General features: G+C 49.4%; 1 protein-coding gene across 1 annotated transcript; it reads right to left on the minus strand.

Moving 5' to 3' along the window:
* Positions 1 to 11,299: 11,299 nt before the first annotated feature.
* On the minus strand, positions 11,300 to 15,889 carry LOC142558430 (endothelin-converting enzyme-like 1). The gene is made up of 2 exons (XM_075670565.1): positions 15,608 to 15,889; positions 11,300 to 13,360 (listed from the first exon to the last, which is right to left on the minus strand). Exons 1-2 carry the CDS (start codon positions 15,887 to 15,889, stop codon positions 11,300 to 11,302), a joined length of 2,343 nt encoding a protein of 780 aa, XP_075526680.1.
* Positions 15,890 to 18,596: the final 2,707 nt, after the last annotated feature.

The raw sequence follows: 18,596 nt of genomic DNA on the forward strand, positions 1-18,596 counted from the left end.
CCATCGCGGGGCCCAGCACCTGTAGTGTGAGCCGGTCCATTGCCTCTATTTTGGCGATGACCTCGTCTTCGACCGCTTCGGAAGCATCGAATAGCCGTAACATGGCTCGCAGGTACCGTTGGTACCGGCGCGACGCTGCCGTCTTCGCTGGCTGACCGGCGAACGCCCGCGTGGTGGCAATCCAGGCATGAAAGGCAGCGCTGTGGCCAATCTTTAGCACGGGCTCCCCGGTCCCGCCGCGAAGAGGAGCCAGTTCGAAGCTCACGTGGAACCACAGATGCACGTTCCAGTTGCCAGACAGATCGAGCAGAATCTCTAAGAGATCCCAACGAGACGTCTTAGGCCACGGCAGATGGCGCGCGGCCATGAACTTTTTGAGGTCGGGCAAGCTGCTCTGCGAAAGCTCCATGCACGACTTGGCAAGGCCGGCTACCTTCTTCTCGACGCTCAACGGCGACGGCGCTGCGAAATACTGGCTGCCGCCGTCTTCGGTGCTCCACTCGATGGCGTTTAGAGCGTGGCCGTACATCGCATCTTCCGCGGCCTCCACGACGGACAGCAGGTGGTGTTGGCGTTTCCACCCATCGCAGACGAAGCGATAGAAATTTCGGCACGGGTCTTGAGATCGATTAATCGAAAGCTCTATAGCGGCCATGTACTTGTGGCATGCCGTTTCATGGCAGCCAGAAAAAAGTGGTAGATCCGCGTGTTCTGCGTGCGACGTCCGGGAGCTTGCGCGGAGAAGACCCTGGTCCTTCACGCGAATCCACAGCATCGATCCCAGGTAGAGGAGAAATGCGATGGAAAGAATGACGGCCATCGTCTCCATGATGACGATGTGCCTGGGATTCATGCGCCAGTTTGCTCGAATGACGACTACATTAGGCCCGGCGTGTTCCTGCGGGTGGGAAATGCGAAGTGAAAAGCTTGTACTTTGTTGATTGCAGCCGTGAACCTCTGATAAAGCGTCTAGATTATTGCTTTGACCATATTCATCTAGCTTTGAGTTTCAATTCCTAATAGTGCGCCGAAATGCTGTCTGTCGCTATAAGAACACGTACCGTCCTAAGAAATACAAACAGGTTGCTATAGTAGGTTAAACACACCTGCAGCCTGATTATGGTTCTGGCTACACTTGTGCTTCAGGTTCCCAAGCTCAAGTGAAAACACCAGCTTCAGCACAAACGCGTTGAGATAAGTGTTTTCCGGAAAGGCTGTAAGAAAGTTGAGAAAAACCACACTGTAGTCACAAATATGACGTTAAGCCCGTCGTTGGCAAGCGGCGACGCGAGAGTAGTTCGATCCTGTTAAACAACATATATGCACTAACCCTATTCTACGATAGCGTCCCTATTTGTGCTACAGGACCATAACAGGATCACTGTGTTACGGATGCAGATGCGTCTACGGACGCATCAACTTCTCTATGACATGAATCAGAGCGTATAGCCATATGGAAGCGGAGTTTACACTTCTTCATATTTGCACAAACCGGTTTGAAGAAAAATACAACTTTGCCTTTCTTTATAATTAAAGCATTTCGGTGTAATATGCCGCGAACCGCTCTTAAAAATCTGTCTCTACGCAAGAGAGTTCCCGTCATGCCACGTGTTGTTATAGAGTGCATGCTTCTTCGAAAGGCGTAATCAGCCAGCCTGCTTCCCTCCTGCTAACTCAACCTGCGTTTCTTACACTGCTTGGATTATGTCATTGACCTAATGCCAACAAGTAAGACTCTCGTTTGAAGTTGCTGCTCACAACCGGAGCGTGCGAGTTCTCAGCGAGTTCGTAAGGTCTCGACAAACGCCCTCTCAGGCATAGCCAAAGTGGAACTAGTGTGGCCGAAACGAGTTAAAGCACGCTGGGTAAGCACGACTGAAACATACGGATCAATACCTTCTGACTGATGTTTTGATGTGATTTCAACGTGCCTTGCAAACGTTGACCTGTCAAAAAACGTCGGCCACCTTTTCTGGGTGCGTCTGACTAGGTTCGGCCCTGTTTTCAGTTTCACGCATAGCACCTAATTTGTAAATCAAAAGTGCGATGTATGTGCAAGATTGAGATAGATACATGAAGCCGACGTGTGGCGGCAGGTCAACCAACGCCCGTTCTTTTCCGTTGACACCTATAGCAAGTCGGCCAGTCCGATTTTGGCACAAGGTTCGCTTGCGTTAAGGCTGTTGGCTGTCGAACCATAATCCCGCCACCCAGTCCATGTAACGCTTGAGCAGGATAACGAGAATGAATGTTGGGATGCGTTGAATGGGACCGCCTGTAGCAGTTCGACTCGAGCCTATTGAGGCACATGGGAATATGCATCTAAACATGTATGCCATAGGACTGACGGTTTGGGAGTTGGGGCATTTGGGTGCAGCGTCAGATGCTCTTTCTACACATTAACACCCACGTAGGATGGTATCTTCCCCTCTCCCAATCATCCTGTGCAAGGAACAATGTTGCTGTCAGACTCGCGAGAATTGGGTTCGTGTAAGCACGACAGGTGAAGAGTCGGCTTGAACTCGCCTGTTCAGCACCTATCGGGTTCCCGCATGTTAGCCTACAGACAGTATATGAGAAGACATGGACCAAATGTGAGAGAAGTGCTCCCACAGTCCTTATAAAGACTGTGGGAACACTTCTCTCACGTGTGGTCCTTGTTTTCTATTACCGCAATAGCGTGAATAGAAATACCGGTTCTTGTCCACCTCTTGTGGCTGGGCACTTCCACACGACTAGAACTGCATGCACTTCGCTAGCTTCATTTAATTGAAACCGACGTGCACCCCGTGCACCCTTCCCAGTCCGGCTGACGGCCCATTCCGACGCTGTATACCTGGGTCCGACCTGCTAGCGTTCGCGTGAAACCGGAGAATCGGATATAGTCTCGACAAGGCGGCTTGCCTCGACTTTATTGGCGTTACGTAAACGTATCCGCCTGCACGACCCGAGACAAGTCAACCCGCCTGCTACTGCTAAGCCTACTCGACCTGACACGCTGTGGTACATTCACGTTCGCGCCCCTCTGCGCAGCAATCGCACATATGCGCGTGCGCCAGCTATCGTCTGTTTCCCACTGCTCACCTGTGCTGCCGGAGCCAGATCCGGCAACGCGATGGCAGGCGTCGCTGAAGAATCGAGCGCGGTGTCTGCGCCATCGCCTCGGGCGGCTGCATCTTCCGCCCGCCGCGCCGCCGCCTGCATCTGGCGCACCTGAAGGAGTTCGTGCAACTCGAGGCGCTGGAAGCCCGGTCGTCTCGTCGGACCCGTGACGAGCCTCGAACCGCCTAAGGCGATCCGCTCCGAATCCGAAGAGCTCGAGCTGCTGCTGCCGCTGTAGGAAGTGCTCGCCCCAGTGTCGGCCATCGCACCGCTCTTGAACTCCGCCCTGTCTCCGTCACGCCTGAACGTCGCCCTGCGTGTGAACGCTGTCCCTGACTGCCAGCAAGAGCGAGACAAGCCTGCAAGCGTCCAGCTACTCTTGCTCTGTCGGTCCGCTCGTGACGGCACCCGCCGCAGCTGCTGCTGATTCTGAGCCCGCGTGAAGAACACGTACTCACGATGGGGATTGCCCACACCATAAGGTCAAAACGACGACAAAGAAGTAAGTCAGGCGAGATATGCAGTTCATCGATATTCATCATCATAATCACCACTATAATCATCATCATCAGCCTATTTTATGTACACTGCAGGACGAAGGCCTTTCCCTACGATCTCCAATTATGCATGTTCTGCGCCAACCGATTCTAATTTGCGCCCGCGAATTTCCTAATTTCATCGCCACAACTATAGTATTCTGCCGTCCTCGACTGCGCTTCCCTTCACTTGGTACCCATTCTGTAACCCTAATAGTCAACCGGTTATGCACTCTAAGCATTGCATGACCTGCCTAGCTCCATTTTTTTACTCTTAATGTCAATTAGAATATCGGCTAAACCCGCCAGCTCTCTGACACAAACCGCTCTCTTTCTGTCTCTTAACTTCATGCCTAGCATTCTCCGTTCCATCGCTCTTTGCGCGGTCCCTAATTTGTTCTCAAGCTTCTTTGTCAGTCTCCAATTTCCTGCTCCATATGTCAGCGCCGGTAAAATGCGCTGATTGCACACGTTCTTTTTCAATGATAATGGTAAGCTATATCTGCCGTATGCGATCCAACCAATTTTTATTGTTCAGTGAATATCCTTCTCATGGTCAGGGTTTCCTGTGATAAATTGACCTAGGTAAAAGTACTCGTTCACCGACTCTAGACGCTGACTGGCGATCCATAACTCTTGTTCCCTTGCCCGGCTGGTCATAATTATCTTTGTCTTCTACGTATGAATCTTCAACCCCACTTTTACACTCTCTCTGTTAAAGTCCTCCATCATTTTTTGTAACTCGTCTCCAGTGTTGCTGAATCGGACAATGTCACCTGCAAACCGAAAGCTGCTGAGATATTCGCCGTTCATCCTTACTCCAAAGCCTTCCCAGTTTAATAGCTTGAATGCTTCTTCGAAGCACGCAGTGAATAGCATTGGAGAGATTGTGTCTCCTTGCCTGACCCTTTTCTTTATAGGCATCTTCCTACTTTTCTTGTGTGGAATTAAGGTAGCTGTGGAATCTCTGTAGATATTTTAAAAGATATTTACGTAAGCGGCCTCTACTCCTTGATTACGTAATGCCTCCATGACTGCTGGTATCTCTACTGAATCAAATGCCTTTTCGTAATCTATGAAAGCCACATAGAGAGGCTGACTGTGCTCTGTGGATTTCTCGATTACCTAATTGATGACAGGGATGTGATCCATTGCAGAGTATTCCTTCCTGAAGCCGGCCTGTTCCCGTGGTTGACTAAACTCCAGTGTTGCCCTTTTTCTATTAGAGATTATTTTCAATATTTTACATAATGCTGGAAGTAAGCTAATAGGTTTATACTTTTTCAATTCTTTAACGTCTCCCTTTTTGTGAATTAGTATAATGTTTGCATTCTTTCTGTTTTCTGGAACCCTTGAAGTCGATAGACACTTCTTATATAGAGCCGCCAGTTTTTGAATCATTATGTATCCTCAATCTTGGAGCAAATTGACTGTTACTCCATCTTCTCCTGCCGCTTTACCCGTTTCATGTCTTGCAAGACCCTTCAAACCTCATGGCTAGTTCTAGAAGAAGTCTCAATAACCTGTTGATTACTGCTTCGAATGGAGGTATTGTGGCTTCTCTGGCTATTGTACAGGTCAGTATAGAATTCTTCGGTGGTTTCTGACTGTTTAATTCTTTAGTACATTGCATGTCAAGTACACGTAGTTTGTTGAGTGCCACAAAGACGCGAGATTCCATCCGCCTCCTAAGTCTCCGGAGAAGCGCTCTTCCTGCCTGAGTCTCACTTAATCGTGATTGCCCATAACAACATGGGAACACCTGGGCTAACCAGGCATCCTACTTCAGTCTGAATTATCTCTTGCTACTTGCTCTCAGTTATGACAGCAAGAAATAAACGGTAAAATCAGCCTTCGCTTAGTCTCATCTCACGCTGAAGATAAAGTATTGACGTCCTGTCGTGGCTATCGAGAGAAGCTGCTTGTTTATGCACCTTGAGCCGCGAAATATTTTTTATTTCTTAAAGCTCTTTTTTCCAAGCGATGACGGAACATTAAAAATATGCATGAAATACGCAGCACTTTTATCTCGGCAGGAGAGACTTTCCTCTTCCACACAGGAAGCTAAATAGAGCACAGGCACTGGCCCTCAGAGTATTGCAAACAGGCTCTTATCCCAGCCCGGCTTTATTCCACAAGCATTATCCCGACACCTATGCCACTAGTTCTTGCAGGCACTGCAATGACTTAGCTAGCTTAGACCATACGCTCTGGCGTTGCTCCTAGTTACGAGGCACAGAACAAATCAGTGAGGACAAGTAGCCCTCCGCTATCAAGAGCCCCGATGCCGGGGCGCAACTATGTCCAGAGGGCCGGCGGTCGGGCATGGCCTGACTGTCCCAACGTGGGAGTGGCCCGCAGCGCGCTGAGTCGCGTACCTCAGGACGTTCATTAAAGTTTTGCATCCATCCATCCATCCATCTGTAATACACTCGGGTTAAGACGTTATACTCGGGGCACATTTGCAATATTTTGCCGGCATGCGATTGTACTTGTTCGGACAATAGAAATGTGTCGCTACGCAATGTCGCGGTGTAGCGTCCGTGTGGTTGCCCCAAGCCGCGACACGACGGCAAGACAGGGTCTGCCCGTCGCGTATCTACAGCTGGTCGTCTTCATTTGAATATCGCATGCACGTGGTTGCTTCTTAAACAAGCAGCTTTGCGGTATACATTGTGACGAGCATGCGCTCTTACCGTTTGGTATAGATTAAAAAGAAAAATACGGGATTTTACGTGCCAGAACCACGATCTGATTATAAGGCACGCTGTAGTGGAGGACTCCGGATAAATTTTTGGACCGTCTGGGGTTCTCTAACGCGAACCTAAATCTAAGCATACAGGTGTCTTTGGAACTTGGCCCCGTCGAAATGCGGCCGCCGCGGCCGGGATCAAGCTCGTGCTTAGCATGCGCAACACGGAAGCCACTAAGCAACCACGGTGGGTACTTGGTAGGGAGATTGGACAAACATTCCGGTAAAGCAGTGATAGTGCAATAGACCGGCAGTAGCTTGTGTTGCCGTTAAGTGGTCTAGCTGAGCCTTGTCCATCGTCAACCTTTTCACCACCTCCAGCAAAGCACTGTTCGGTACACGGTCGTGGCCGTGAACGATGTCGCTTGCCGTCCGTGTGAGGGAGTAATTCAGCGCCGAAACTCTATTTGTCCAATGGCTGTGGCTAAATAAGGCACGTAAGACGTCTCCCTGCAACTTTTTTTTTTACAGGTACGTTTGACGGATCCGTTAGCGTTTAAAGCATGAAATGATCTTAGCTCCCGTTGTCGTCGACCTTCAAGTGACCTTGAGCCAAAAGCCAGAGGCGTTATCCGGGCAAATTGCAAGAACTAAACAAGATCATCCGAAGAACAACTGGTGGGCTAGTTGGTACAGCATCACTTGAAGCAAAGTGCAAGATAGCGCGTAGGACAACAGAAGGGAACGAAGACACAGCGCTACTATCAATTGAGTCTTTATTGCATATCGTTACCCGACATATTCCATAGAAGAAAGGAAGGCCACCATCGCAACATAGATTTCTTTTCGGCAAAATTATCCACCATGGGCCGCTACCGCGAAAGCAACAAGATTTCCTTTTTTGAAGGCGAAGCAGATGGGCAACCTACAGCGTTATCGCTTCTAATCCTTTCGAATGCCTCTATGATTTCGCTACAGTCACTTGATCTGTGTTTCTGGCTATCACTTGCGATTTGTGAAACAAGGGTTTACAGCCACAACTCAAGCACTGTGCGGCGAGATGACGAGTGTTTACCAAATTATTAACATTGTTCGAATGTTCCCGTAAGCGATCACTGAGGCACCTTCCCGTCTGACCAATATATTCCTTCCCGCAGTCAAAAGGAATACGGTACACCACTCATTCCATGTACGAAATAAACTGTTCTGGGTGTTTTTTTATTGCAGTCATGGCACGTCATTGTAGAATTTTAACTTTCGCGCGCAAGTTATACACGACTTCAAAGGGGCTGAAAATGCGGCGTCAATGCCATGATGATTCCCAACTTTCTTCATATTACGGCTATAGCTTGGTGCAAGTACGGCACGACAGCCACTTTGTCGTATTGCAGCGCATCTCAGCCGTGCTTAGTGCCTGTCGCTTATCAGGGACGAAGGCGCTTCCTTTCTTTGCGCCACCGGCAAAGATGCTGACTCATTGCGAAGTCGATGCCTGTAGGGACGCGGCCGTTCACTTCGCGCGCACGGCTCTTTCGCACGAAGTGCGATTGTGAGCGCTGCAGTACGATAGCAGGCGAGGGCATTCAATCCACGGGTTTCCCGCTCACGTGGGGTCGGTCGAGGGTGCTCCCCCGAGTCTCAGTGAGTCTGCTCACGAGGCTGCGCGTGACCTCACCGACCGCGCTTCCTCTGCAAGAAGCACCGACTCCCCTCGTCCCTACGGCCACAGGGACGCTGCCGCTACTCACAACGAGATTATTAAATTCTGCTACACGTCTAGAAGGGTCTTTCCACCCCCTCACCCCCAGTCAAACTGTAAATGTAAGGAAACAGAAACGGGTCTAGCAAAAGATGAGCAGGGAAGTCAGGCATTGATCATTATTTTTCTTATATACACGCAAAAACTCATTGTTGCTGCCAGGAGGAACTATTTACGGTTACCGGAATGTAACCGCTTTGGTCACTTTCGAATGGCGTGATGTGCGTAGGGATGACAGACATTAGCACAGGCCACAAGTTGTCATTTATTGTACAGAATTACACACTCACCTTTGCAAATATCGTGCATTAAACTCAGTTGCATGCGAAGGCAATGTCTATTTATTGTAACAAAACCCAAACAGAAATACAACAGAATTTTTAAGACGACCTTTACGACTGGACGCCAGATGTACGGGTTATTTCTCAATAGAAATATTCTACAACATTTCGCTGGAAGTTCATAGCTTTTCGCCGGGATATCTACATGCGTATGCTAACTCAGTCGACCGATGCTTGTGGTCTTTTGCAAGTGGCAAGCAGGTGGCCTCACAATATATGTAATGTACATAAGGAAACTACGTTTCAAAACCAGCGTAGCCATGCGTCTTAATTCATTCCCATAGCGCAGGTATACAGTATGTGAGAGCTACATTTCAGTTGCTGATGCAGTTCTGATGCACCACGCATGTGCAAAACTTATGGATGCGAAAAGTTACAGACCACTTTTCCTCACCAAAGTCATGAGGACGGTGGAAACAGTCGGTGTTCACAGTCTGTTTGCTATGCCCATACTGTCTTCAGTTCTTAAAGCGGAGTGTAATGTGTTGAAGTAGCATTGGTTCCGTTGAAGTGTCGTCATACCACAGCTCAAGATGGCTACCGTTACCGTCTGTAGTTATTCTGTGCCGCAGGAATCATTCCTGCGCTTTCAGTGTTATGTGCCTAAAGAGCGCGTGGCCGGGAAAGCTTATTTATTTTTTCTGCAACTTAGGAGGTTACGTAGACTCGAAAATAGAGTGCTCATCAAAGTGAGGCTTCGATGGAAAGAACAAACCTCAGCGCTTCCGTGAACCTTGAAATGCGGCATCCTTCGGCCGATTGGTGCATGGCAACTAGAAGCTAGAGAGACGATGGGTTGACGCAATGTGCGTTGTTGGGCTTGTTAGTGCATATTCTTCTTATTTATTTTTATTTACACATGCTGCAGCCCCCACATAGAATCCTAATGACACGAAACCAGCTGAAACCGCACAGTGTACGAGATCAATGCAATACAAGAATGCAATATTTAGAGGGTGGGAACGAGCACAAAACTGACAGGGAAGAGGTAGCACCCCTGTCCTGTGTCATCCCTGGACCCTATCAATTTCTCGCTAGTTCCCACGTCGCGAGCAATCGTGTACTGCGGGAAGATTCGATTAGTGTTCGTACAAAAATAAACCAAGAGAACTCCACTCACTCAGCGACGCTCCTTTCAACGCACTTTTTCATTCAAGCATGTGAATCAGGTACCGCGCAAATAGGACAGGCGACGTAACTGAAGATTACCTGTTGCTCACATTGCATAAATAATATATTGTTGCCATTTAGCAAGAAGAGCTCTACCAAAAAAAAAAATTAGGTGTCTCCTTTTGGCTAAGGTCGTCATGTCTTATAAGTGTATGATGAAATTCCGACAAAACAAAATACTTTGTACAATAAAGGGAAAACACGGGGAAGGCGGGAGAACGAAATTCAAGACGATGAGAAAACGAGAACAAGGTTAAAGTAGTCGCCAACGTTTCGACAAGGGGACTTGTCTTCTTCAAGGAGACATGCTTTCATCGCCACAGTATATATAGGTGGGATTCTTCCCACTCCCACCTGTATATACTGTGGCAAAGAAAGCACATGTCGCCTTGAAGAAGACAAGTCCACTTGTCGAAACGTTGGCTCATGCTTTCACCTTGTTCTCGTTTTGCTCATCGTTTTGTACAATAAAGCAGTTGCTGTAAATTTGCGTTTTTTTTTGTTCTCCGCTCGCATCGAGCCTAAGTCCCCCACTGTACAGTGAGGACGCGTCGCCATGGAAACGTGACGTCAAACAAGCGGTATCAAGCTCTCGTGGCCTCCCATCGTGGCATCTAGCTCTCGTGGCCTGGTCAACTTGAATAAAGCAGATTTCCTTCCTTCCTTCCTTCCTTCCTTCCTTCCTTCCTTCCTTCCTTCCTTCCTTCCTTCCTTCCTTCCTTCATGTGCAAATGGTTTCCTTAAAGGAATCAGGAGGAAATTAATACCACAAATTCGGCATTAAATATAAAGTGCTGCATGCCACCCGTACCACGCATTATGTAGAAATAGTCACCCAATTAACTCTTTCACATGTCCACGTAATGTCGGATAAGGTTGGTCTACCGCCACACCACGGTCATCTAGCTCGATATTGTGTAGCTTTTAAGAGGTGCGGATCAACATCATTCAGCCGAATGGAAACTAACAGCAATCATTAGCGGAACAGCGGGAGGTACAGCTTGCCAGTTAGGACCTGGGGTTTCAGAGGACAGTCCTCTAGCAAGTCCAAAGGCATGCCAAGGCCAGTGAAGCCTAAGACTAGGGGAGCCAGCCATCGCTCTTGGATCCATTTCCCCCCACTGGCTGTCTTAATAAAGTTTTACTACTACTACCCAACTCTGTTCTAAAGCTTTCGTGTGTGAACGGTTATTACTGCACCTGACCCAAACTACATAGCGCAAAAAAATTTTCACTAATCACTTTGAAGATCTAGCCATCACACAGAAAACTATTGACCAATAGCAAGCTATTCTTATCTGCATTGATGCAGTTACCCTTACATTCCACAACGCATCGTTTGGAACCGCAAGTTCTGTAAGGAAACTCGTTGTGTCCAATGGGCATCTCGCGAAAAAATTTGTCTACGGCCCTTTTTCTTTCTTTGTTCATTTTTTTGCAGGATGATGCTGTTCAATGCAAGAAATACTGCACCAAAATGCCAACTACCTTGCTTCGGATGGTGACGTTCCGAGCGATGTAACTAAAGCACCGCCTTACCAGCTAATCGTTTGTTGTAATTAATGTTTTTTGCTGTTGTTCAGCGTAATGGTATTCAAAACATAACTCCTGACAAGAATTTTAATAAGCTACGCGTGACCACCATTACCAGCAAGCCACGGGTGTGAAGGAAGGAGGACAAGTAATGCTCATGCGAAGCCTATCGCAGAGCTTGTGCTTTCACGCACTGAAACGCTGCCGCAAACTCGGGCAGCGCCTTGACGGGCTCATTGCAGCGATGGCTTGTATCCCCGTACAGCACGTCCACGTGGTTGCCGCTGGAGCACAGAGCGTAGCAAGAAGCCACGAAAAAGAGCCTGTCTTGCGCGAGGCTCGACTCTTTGGCGTGCGCACTGCTCGTGTTTCGAGCAATGCCAAGCCTGTAGGCAGCCAGGCTGGCCAGGAGAGCCTTTAAGTCCACATAATTTGGCAACCACTCCTGTGGCGCAGTGGAAGTGTCGCTGGTCTGCTGATCGTTCTCGTTGCGGATCTCTTGCTTGCGTAAGGGGCTCACGTTGACGAGACGATCGTGGTACAGGCCCCTGAGCACTTCATCAGCGAGAAGTCGTCCGGGGCCGCCGTAGTTAACGGCCGCCGGAAAGTCTGGATGGAACAGCGGGAACACAAAGTAGTTTTCGGCGACCGTCAGCGCTCCGTGAAAGCTCCATCGATGGCGAAGAAAGGAACCCGGCTTGAGAACGTTCATTAGGTCTCGCTCCAGGAGGCGCCAGCGGCCGTTCATCAGGTTCAACCAGTCGACGAAGAAGCGAGCTCCGCGCGACGGTTCTGGCAGCACGCTTGCCAGGAAGCTCTCGTTGTTCCACGGCACAATGGCGCCCGGGGCCCATAGCTGGAGCAAGGCTTTCTTGTGGCGCGCCACCGCGTCATCGAGAACGTCCCGCACGTCCCGAACGACAGCCTCGGCGCCTCGGTGCTTCGGGAACAAACTGAGCCATCCGATGCCCACGGCGCTTTCGACCTGAATCAGGCAGCGTCGCCGATGCGCCGACGGAGGCAAGCCAGCAAGCTCCAGCGTGGCATCCGCGACCTCTCGGCTCGCCATCCAGCCCAACTCGTGGGCAACGCGAAGGCCTAGGCTTAGCGTGAGCGCCTCTCGCGTATCGGAGTCGAGTCCCAGTAGGTAGACGACGGACCGAAGCAGGCCGGCGTTTTCCACTTGCACGATGTCCCGAGCCGAAAAGCGGCGTGCCCAGATGAAGTACTCGTTCAACAGGAGCAGCAGCCGTCCAGCAGCAATGCCCGGAGTCGCCGCGTGTGTGAGGTTGCGGATCGACATGCGCAGAATTCTCGAGTCCGGCTCGGCCATCGCGGGGCCCAGCACCTGTAGTGTGAGCCGGTCCATTGCCTCTATTTTGGCGATGACCTCGTCTTCGACCGCTTCGGAAGCATCGAATAGCCGTAACATGGCTCGCAGGTACCGTCGGTACCGGCGCGACGCTGCCGTCTTCGCTGGCTGACCGGCGAACGCCCGCGTGGTGGCAATCCAGGCATGAAAGGCAGCGCTGTGGCCAACCTTTAGCACGGGCTCCCCGGTCCCGCCGCGAAGAGGAGCCAGTTCGAAGCTCACGTGGAACCACAGATGCACGTTCCAGTTGCCAGACAGATCGAGCAGAATCTCTAAGAGATCCCAACGAGACGCCTTAGGCCACGGCAGATGGCGCGCGGCCATGAACTTTTTGAGGTCGGGCAAGCTGCTCTGCGAAAGCTCCATGCACGACTTGGCAAGGCCGGCTACCTTCTTCTCGACGCTCAACGGCGACGGCGCTGCGAAATACTGGCTGCCGCCGTCTTCGGTGCTCCACTCGATGGCGTTTAGAGCGTGGCCGTACATCGCATCCTCCGCGGCCTCCACGACGGACAGCAGGTGGTGTTGGCGTTTCCACCCGTCGCAGACGAAGCGATAGAAATTTCGGCACGGGTCTTGAGATCGATTAATCGAAAGCTCTATAGCGGCCATGTACTTGTGGCATGCCGTTTCATGGCAGCCAGAAAAAAGTGGTAGATCCGCGTGTTCTGCGTGCGACGTCCGGGAGCTTGCGCGGAGAAGACCCTGGTCCTTGACGCGAATCCACAGCATCGATCCCAGGTAGAGGAGAAATGCGATGGAAAGAATGAAGGCCATCGTCTCCATGATGACGATGTGCCTGGGGTTCATGCGCCAGTTTGCTCGAATGACGACTACATTAGGCCCGGCGTGTTCCTGCGGGTGGGAAATGCGAAGTGAAAAGCTTGTACCTTGTTGATTGCAGCCGTGAACCTCTCATAAAGCGTCTAGATTATTGCTTTGACCATATTCATCTAGCTTTGAGTTTCAATTCCTAATAGTGTGCCGAAATGCTGTCTGTCGCTATAAGAACACGTACCGTCCTAAGAAATACAAACAGGTTGCTACAGTAGGGTAAACACACCTGCAGCCTGATTATGGTTCTGGCTACACTTGTGTTTCAGGTTCCCAAGCTCAAGTGAAAACACCAGCTTCAGCACAAACGCGTTGAGATAAGTGTTTTCCGGAAAGGCTGTAAAGGCGTTGAGAAAACCCATGCTGTAGTCACAAATATGGCCTTAAGCTCGTCGTTGGCACGCGGCGACGCGAGAGTAGTTCGAACCTGTTTAACAACATACTCACTAACCCTATTGTACGATAGTGTCCCTGTATGTGCTACAGGCCCATAACAGGATCACTGTGTTACGGATGCGAATTGCGTCTACGGACACATAAACTTCTCAATGACATGAATCAGAGCGTATAGCCATATGGAAGCGTAGTTTAAACTTTGCAATATTAGGACAACCCAGACTGGAGAAAAAGTACAACTTTGCCTTTTTTTATAATTAAATCTTTTCGGTGTAATGCGCCGCGAACCGCTCTTACAAACCTGTCTCTACGCAAGAGATTTCCCGTCATGCCGCGTGTTGTCAAAGAGTGCATGCTTCTGCGAAAGGCGTAATCACCCAGCCTGCTTCCCTCCTGCTAACTCAACCTGCGTTTCTTACACTGCTTGGATTATGTCATTGACCTAATGCCCAGAAGTGCGACTCTCGTTTGAAGTTGCTGCTCACAACCGCAGCGTGTGAGTCCTCAGCGAGTTCGTAAGGTCTTGAGAAACGCCCTCTCATGCATAGCCAAAGTGGAACTAGTGTGGCCGAAACGAGATAAAGCACGCTGAGTAAGCACGACTGAAACTTATGTATCTATATTCTCTGACTGATGTTTTGATGTGGTTTCAATATGCCTTGTATACACCCACCTATCAAGAAACGTTGGCCACCTTGTCTGGGTGATCCTAACTAGTTTCGACCCTCTCTTCAGTTTCACGTATAGCGTATAATTTGTAAATCAAGAGTACGATGTGTGGGCAAGACTGGGATGGATACACGAAGCCGATGTGTGACGGCGCGTCAGCCGACTCCCCTTGATTTCCGTTGACACCTACAATAGGTCGGCCAGCCCGATTTTGGGACAAGGTTCGCTTGCGTTAAGGATGTTGGCTGTCGAACCATAATCCCGCCACCCAGTCCATGTAACGCTTGAGCAGGATAACGAGAATGAATGTTGGGGTGCGTTGAAACGGACCGCCTGCAGCAGTTCGACTCGAGCCTATTGAGGCACATGGGAATATGCATCTAAACATGTATGCCATAGGACTGACGGTTTGGGAGTTGGGGGCATTTGGGTGCAACGTCAGATGCTCTTTCTACACATTAACACCCACGTAGGATGGTATCTTCCCCTCTCCCAGTCATCCTGTGCAAGGAACAATGTTGCTGTCAGACTCGCGAGAATCGGGTTTGTGTAAGCACGTACGGCAGATGGAGAGTCGGCTTGAGCTCGCCTGTTCAGCACCTGTCGGGTTTCCGCAAGTTAGCCTACAGATAGTATACGAGAAAACAAGGACCACACGTGAGAAAAGTGCTCCCACAGTCCTTATAAGGACTCTGGGAACGCTTCTCTCACGTGTGGTCCTTGGCTTCTGTTACCGCTATAGCGTTAGCAGAAATACCGGTTCTTGTCCAACTCTTGTGGCTGGGCATTTCCACACGACTAGAATTACATGCACATCGCTAGCGGGCAGAGTAAGAAGTCGGATTGACTGAGAGCGCCACGACCGCGCTTACACACTTCTTTCCGATCGGGTAGAGCAATTCACCCCGTGCACCCTTCCCAGTCCGGCTGACGGCCCATTCCGACGCTGTATACCTGGGACTGACCTGCTATAGCGGTCGCGTGAACCCGAGCACCGGATCTCGTTTCGACAAGGCGACTTGCTTCGACTTTATTGGCGTTACGTAAACGTATTCGCCTGCACGACCCGAGACGAGTCAACCCGCCTGCTACTGCTAAGCCTACTCGACCTGACACGCTGTGGTACATTCAAGTTCGCGCCCCTCTGCGCAGCGACAGCACATCTGCGCGTGCGCCAGCTATCGTCTGTTTCCCACTGCTCACCTGTGCTGCCGGAGCCAGATCCGGCAACGCGATGGCAGGCGTCGCTGAAGAATCGAGCGCGGTGTCTGCGCCATCGCCGCGGGCGGCTGCATCTTCCGCCCGCCGCGCCGCCGCCTGCATCTGGCGCACCTGAAGGAGTTCGTGCAACTCGAGGCGCTGGAAGCCCGGTCGTCCCGTCGGACCCGTGGTGAGCCTCGAACCGCCTAAGGCGTTCCGCTCCGAACCCGAGGAGCTCGAGCTGCTGCTGCCGCTGTAGGAAGTGCTCGCCCCAGTGTCGGCCATCGCTCCGCTCTTGAACTCAACCCTGTCTCCGGCACGCCTGAACGTCGCCCTGCGTGTGAACGCTGTCCCTGACTGCCAGCAAGAGCGAGACAAGCCTGCAAACGCCCAGCTACTCTTGCTCTGTCGGTCCGCTCGTGACGGCACCCGCCGCAGCTGCTGCTGATTCTGAGCCCACGTGAAGAACACGTACTCACGATGGGGATTGCCCACACCATAAGGTCAAAACGACAACGACAAAGAAGTAAGTCAGGCAAGAAATGCAGATAATCGATGTTCGTCATCATTATCATCATTATCAGCCAATTTTATGTCCACTTCAGGACGAAGGCCTCTCCCTACGATCTCCAATTACCCATGTCCTGCGCCAACCGTATCCAACGAGCGCCCTCGAATTTCCTCATTTCATCGCCCCACCTAGTCTTCTTCCATCCTCGACTGTGCTTCCCTTCTCTTGGCACCCATTCTGTGACCCTAATGGTCTACCGGTTATCTATTCTAAGCATTACATGACCTGCTTAGCTTCATTTTTTGCTCTTAATGTCAATTAGAATACCGGTTATACCCGTTTGCTCTCTGAGCCAAACCGCTCTTCTGTGTCTTAACGCTATGCCAGGCATTCTTCGTTCCGTCCCTTTTTGCGCGGTCCTACACTTATTCTCAAACTTCTTTGTCAGTCTCCAAGTTTCTTATCCATATGTCAGCACCGGTAAAATGCACTGATTGTACATCTTTCGTTTCAATGATAATGGTAAGCTTCCAGTCAGTAGCTGAAAATGTCTGCCGTATGCGATCGAACCCATTTTTATTTATCTCTAAATTTCCTTCTCGTGATCAGGGTTCCCTGTATGTAATTGACCTAGGTAAACGTACTCCTTCCCAGTCTCTAGACGCTGACTGGCGATCCTGAACTCTTCTTCCCTTGCCCGGCTATTCATCATTATCTTTGTCTTCTGCATATGAATCTTTAACCCCACTCTTAGACTCGTCTTCAATCATTTGTTGTAACTCGTCTCCAGTGTTACTGAATCGGACAATGTCATCTACAAACCGAAGGTTGTTGAGATATTCGCCATTCATCCTTACTCCTGAGCCTTCCCAGTTTAATAGCTTGAATACTTCTTCCAAGCACGCAGTGAATAGCATTGGAGAGATTTTGTTTCCTTGTCTCACCCCTTTCTTTATAGGTATCTTTCTACTTTTTTTGTGGAGAATTAAGGTAGGTATGGTATATCTGTAGATATTTTCTAAGACATTTACGTAAGCGGCATGTATTCCTTCATTACGTAATGCCTCTATGACTGCTGGTATCTCTAATGAATCAAATGTATTTTCGTAATCTATGAAAGCCATACAGAGAGGCTGATTGTATTCGGCGGATTTCTCGATTACCTCATTAATCACATGGGTGGGATCCATTGTAGAGTACCCCTTCCTGAAGCCGGCTAGTTCCCTTGGTTGACTAAAGTCCATTGTTGCCCTTATTCTATTGGAGATTATTTTGATAAATATGTTGTATAATACTGGGAGTAAGCTCATGGGCCTATAATTTCTCACTTTTTTAACGTCTCTCTTTTTGTGGATTAGTATAATGTTTGCATTCTTCCAGTTTTCTTTTACCCTTGCAGTCGATAGACACTTTGTATAGAGAGCCGCCAGCTCTTCTAGCATTATGTCTCCTCCATCGTTGAACAACGTGACTGTTACCCCATGTTCCCCTGCCGCTTCTCCCCGTCTCATGTCTCGCAAGACTCTCCTAACCTCATCGCTAGTTATAGAAGGGTCTCTGCAACCTGTTCATTGCTGCTTCGAATGGAGGTATCGTGGCTTCTCTGGGTACTGTACAGGTCGCTATGGAATTCTTCCGCTGCTGTTACTATACCTTCGAAATTGCTGATTTTATTATTACCCTGCGTACCGTTCAGTACGTGGCTTGTCCTAGGCCAAGTTTCTTTCTCAGTGAGTTCATGCTGCGTCCATTTTTTACAGCTTCCTCTATCTTTCTCACGTTATAATTTCGAACATAGGCACATGAACTGAGGTGAAACAGCGTGAAAAAGACGAAGACACAAGGAAACAAATACCACAGACAAGCGTTGTCTGCCAACTGGAAGTTTATTTGAAATTCACCGGACATTTATACCTTTTTCAGCATAGGCATGCGCGCATCAGTCGTAAAAGAACCTGCAAATAAACAACATTTTAATCTTTCTTCCAAAAATGTGATTTCTTTTTCCGACAAGGCAGCAGAGGGAGTGCTTACACATTTATCTCCTTCCTTTCTTATATGAAAGGCCTCTACTATTTCCCTTTCCTTCTTACCCTTTCCTTTCCCTATGAATTTTGTCTTTTCAAATATGGGGGTACATTGACACTTGTTACAGTGTCTAGCTAAATTACTCCCATAGCCATTCTTTAGGTTAGTGCTGTGCTGACGAGCTCTTTCATTGAAGCACTGTCCCGTTTGTCCTATATAAGATTTTCCACAACTGAGCGGTATTTGATAGATGACGTTGCGCCTGCACTGAGGGAAACGAGTTTTATGATTTGTGGTGCACAGGTGCCTTTCCGCTTGCTCATGCGATTACATATCGAGGCCAACTTACACGGGGCACTGAAAACCAAATTAATATTATGTCTATTGGAAACTTTCTTCAGATGCGACAACTTGTGTAGGTATGGCACCACGTGCGCTTGTTTTTTGTCTCTG

This window comes from Dermacentor variabilis, chromosome 9, assembly GCF_050947875.1.
Source record: "Dermacentor variabilis isolate Ectoservices chromosome 9, ASM5094787v1, whole genome shotgun sequence".
NCBI lineage: Eukaryota > Metazoa > Arthropoda > Arachnida > Ixodida > Ixodidae > Dermacentor > Dermacentor variabilis.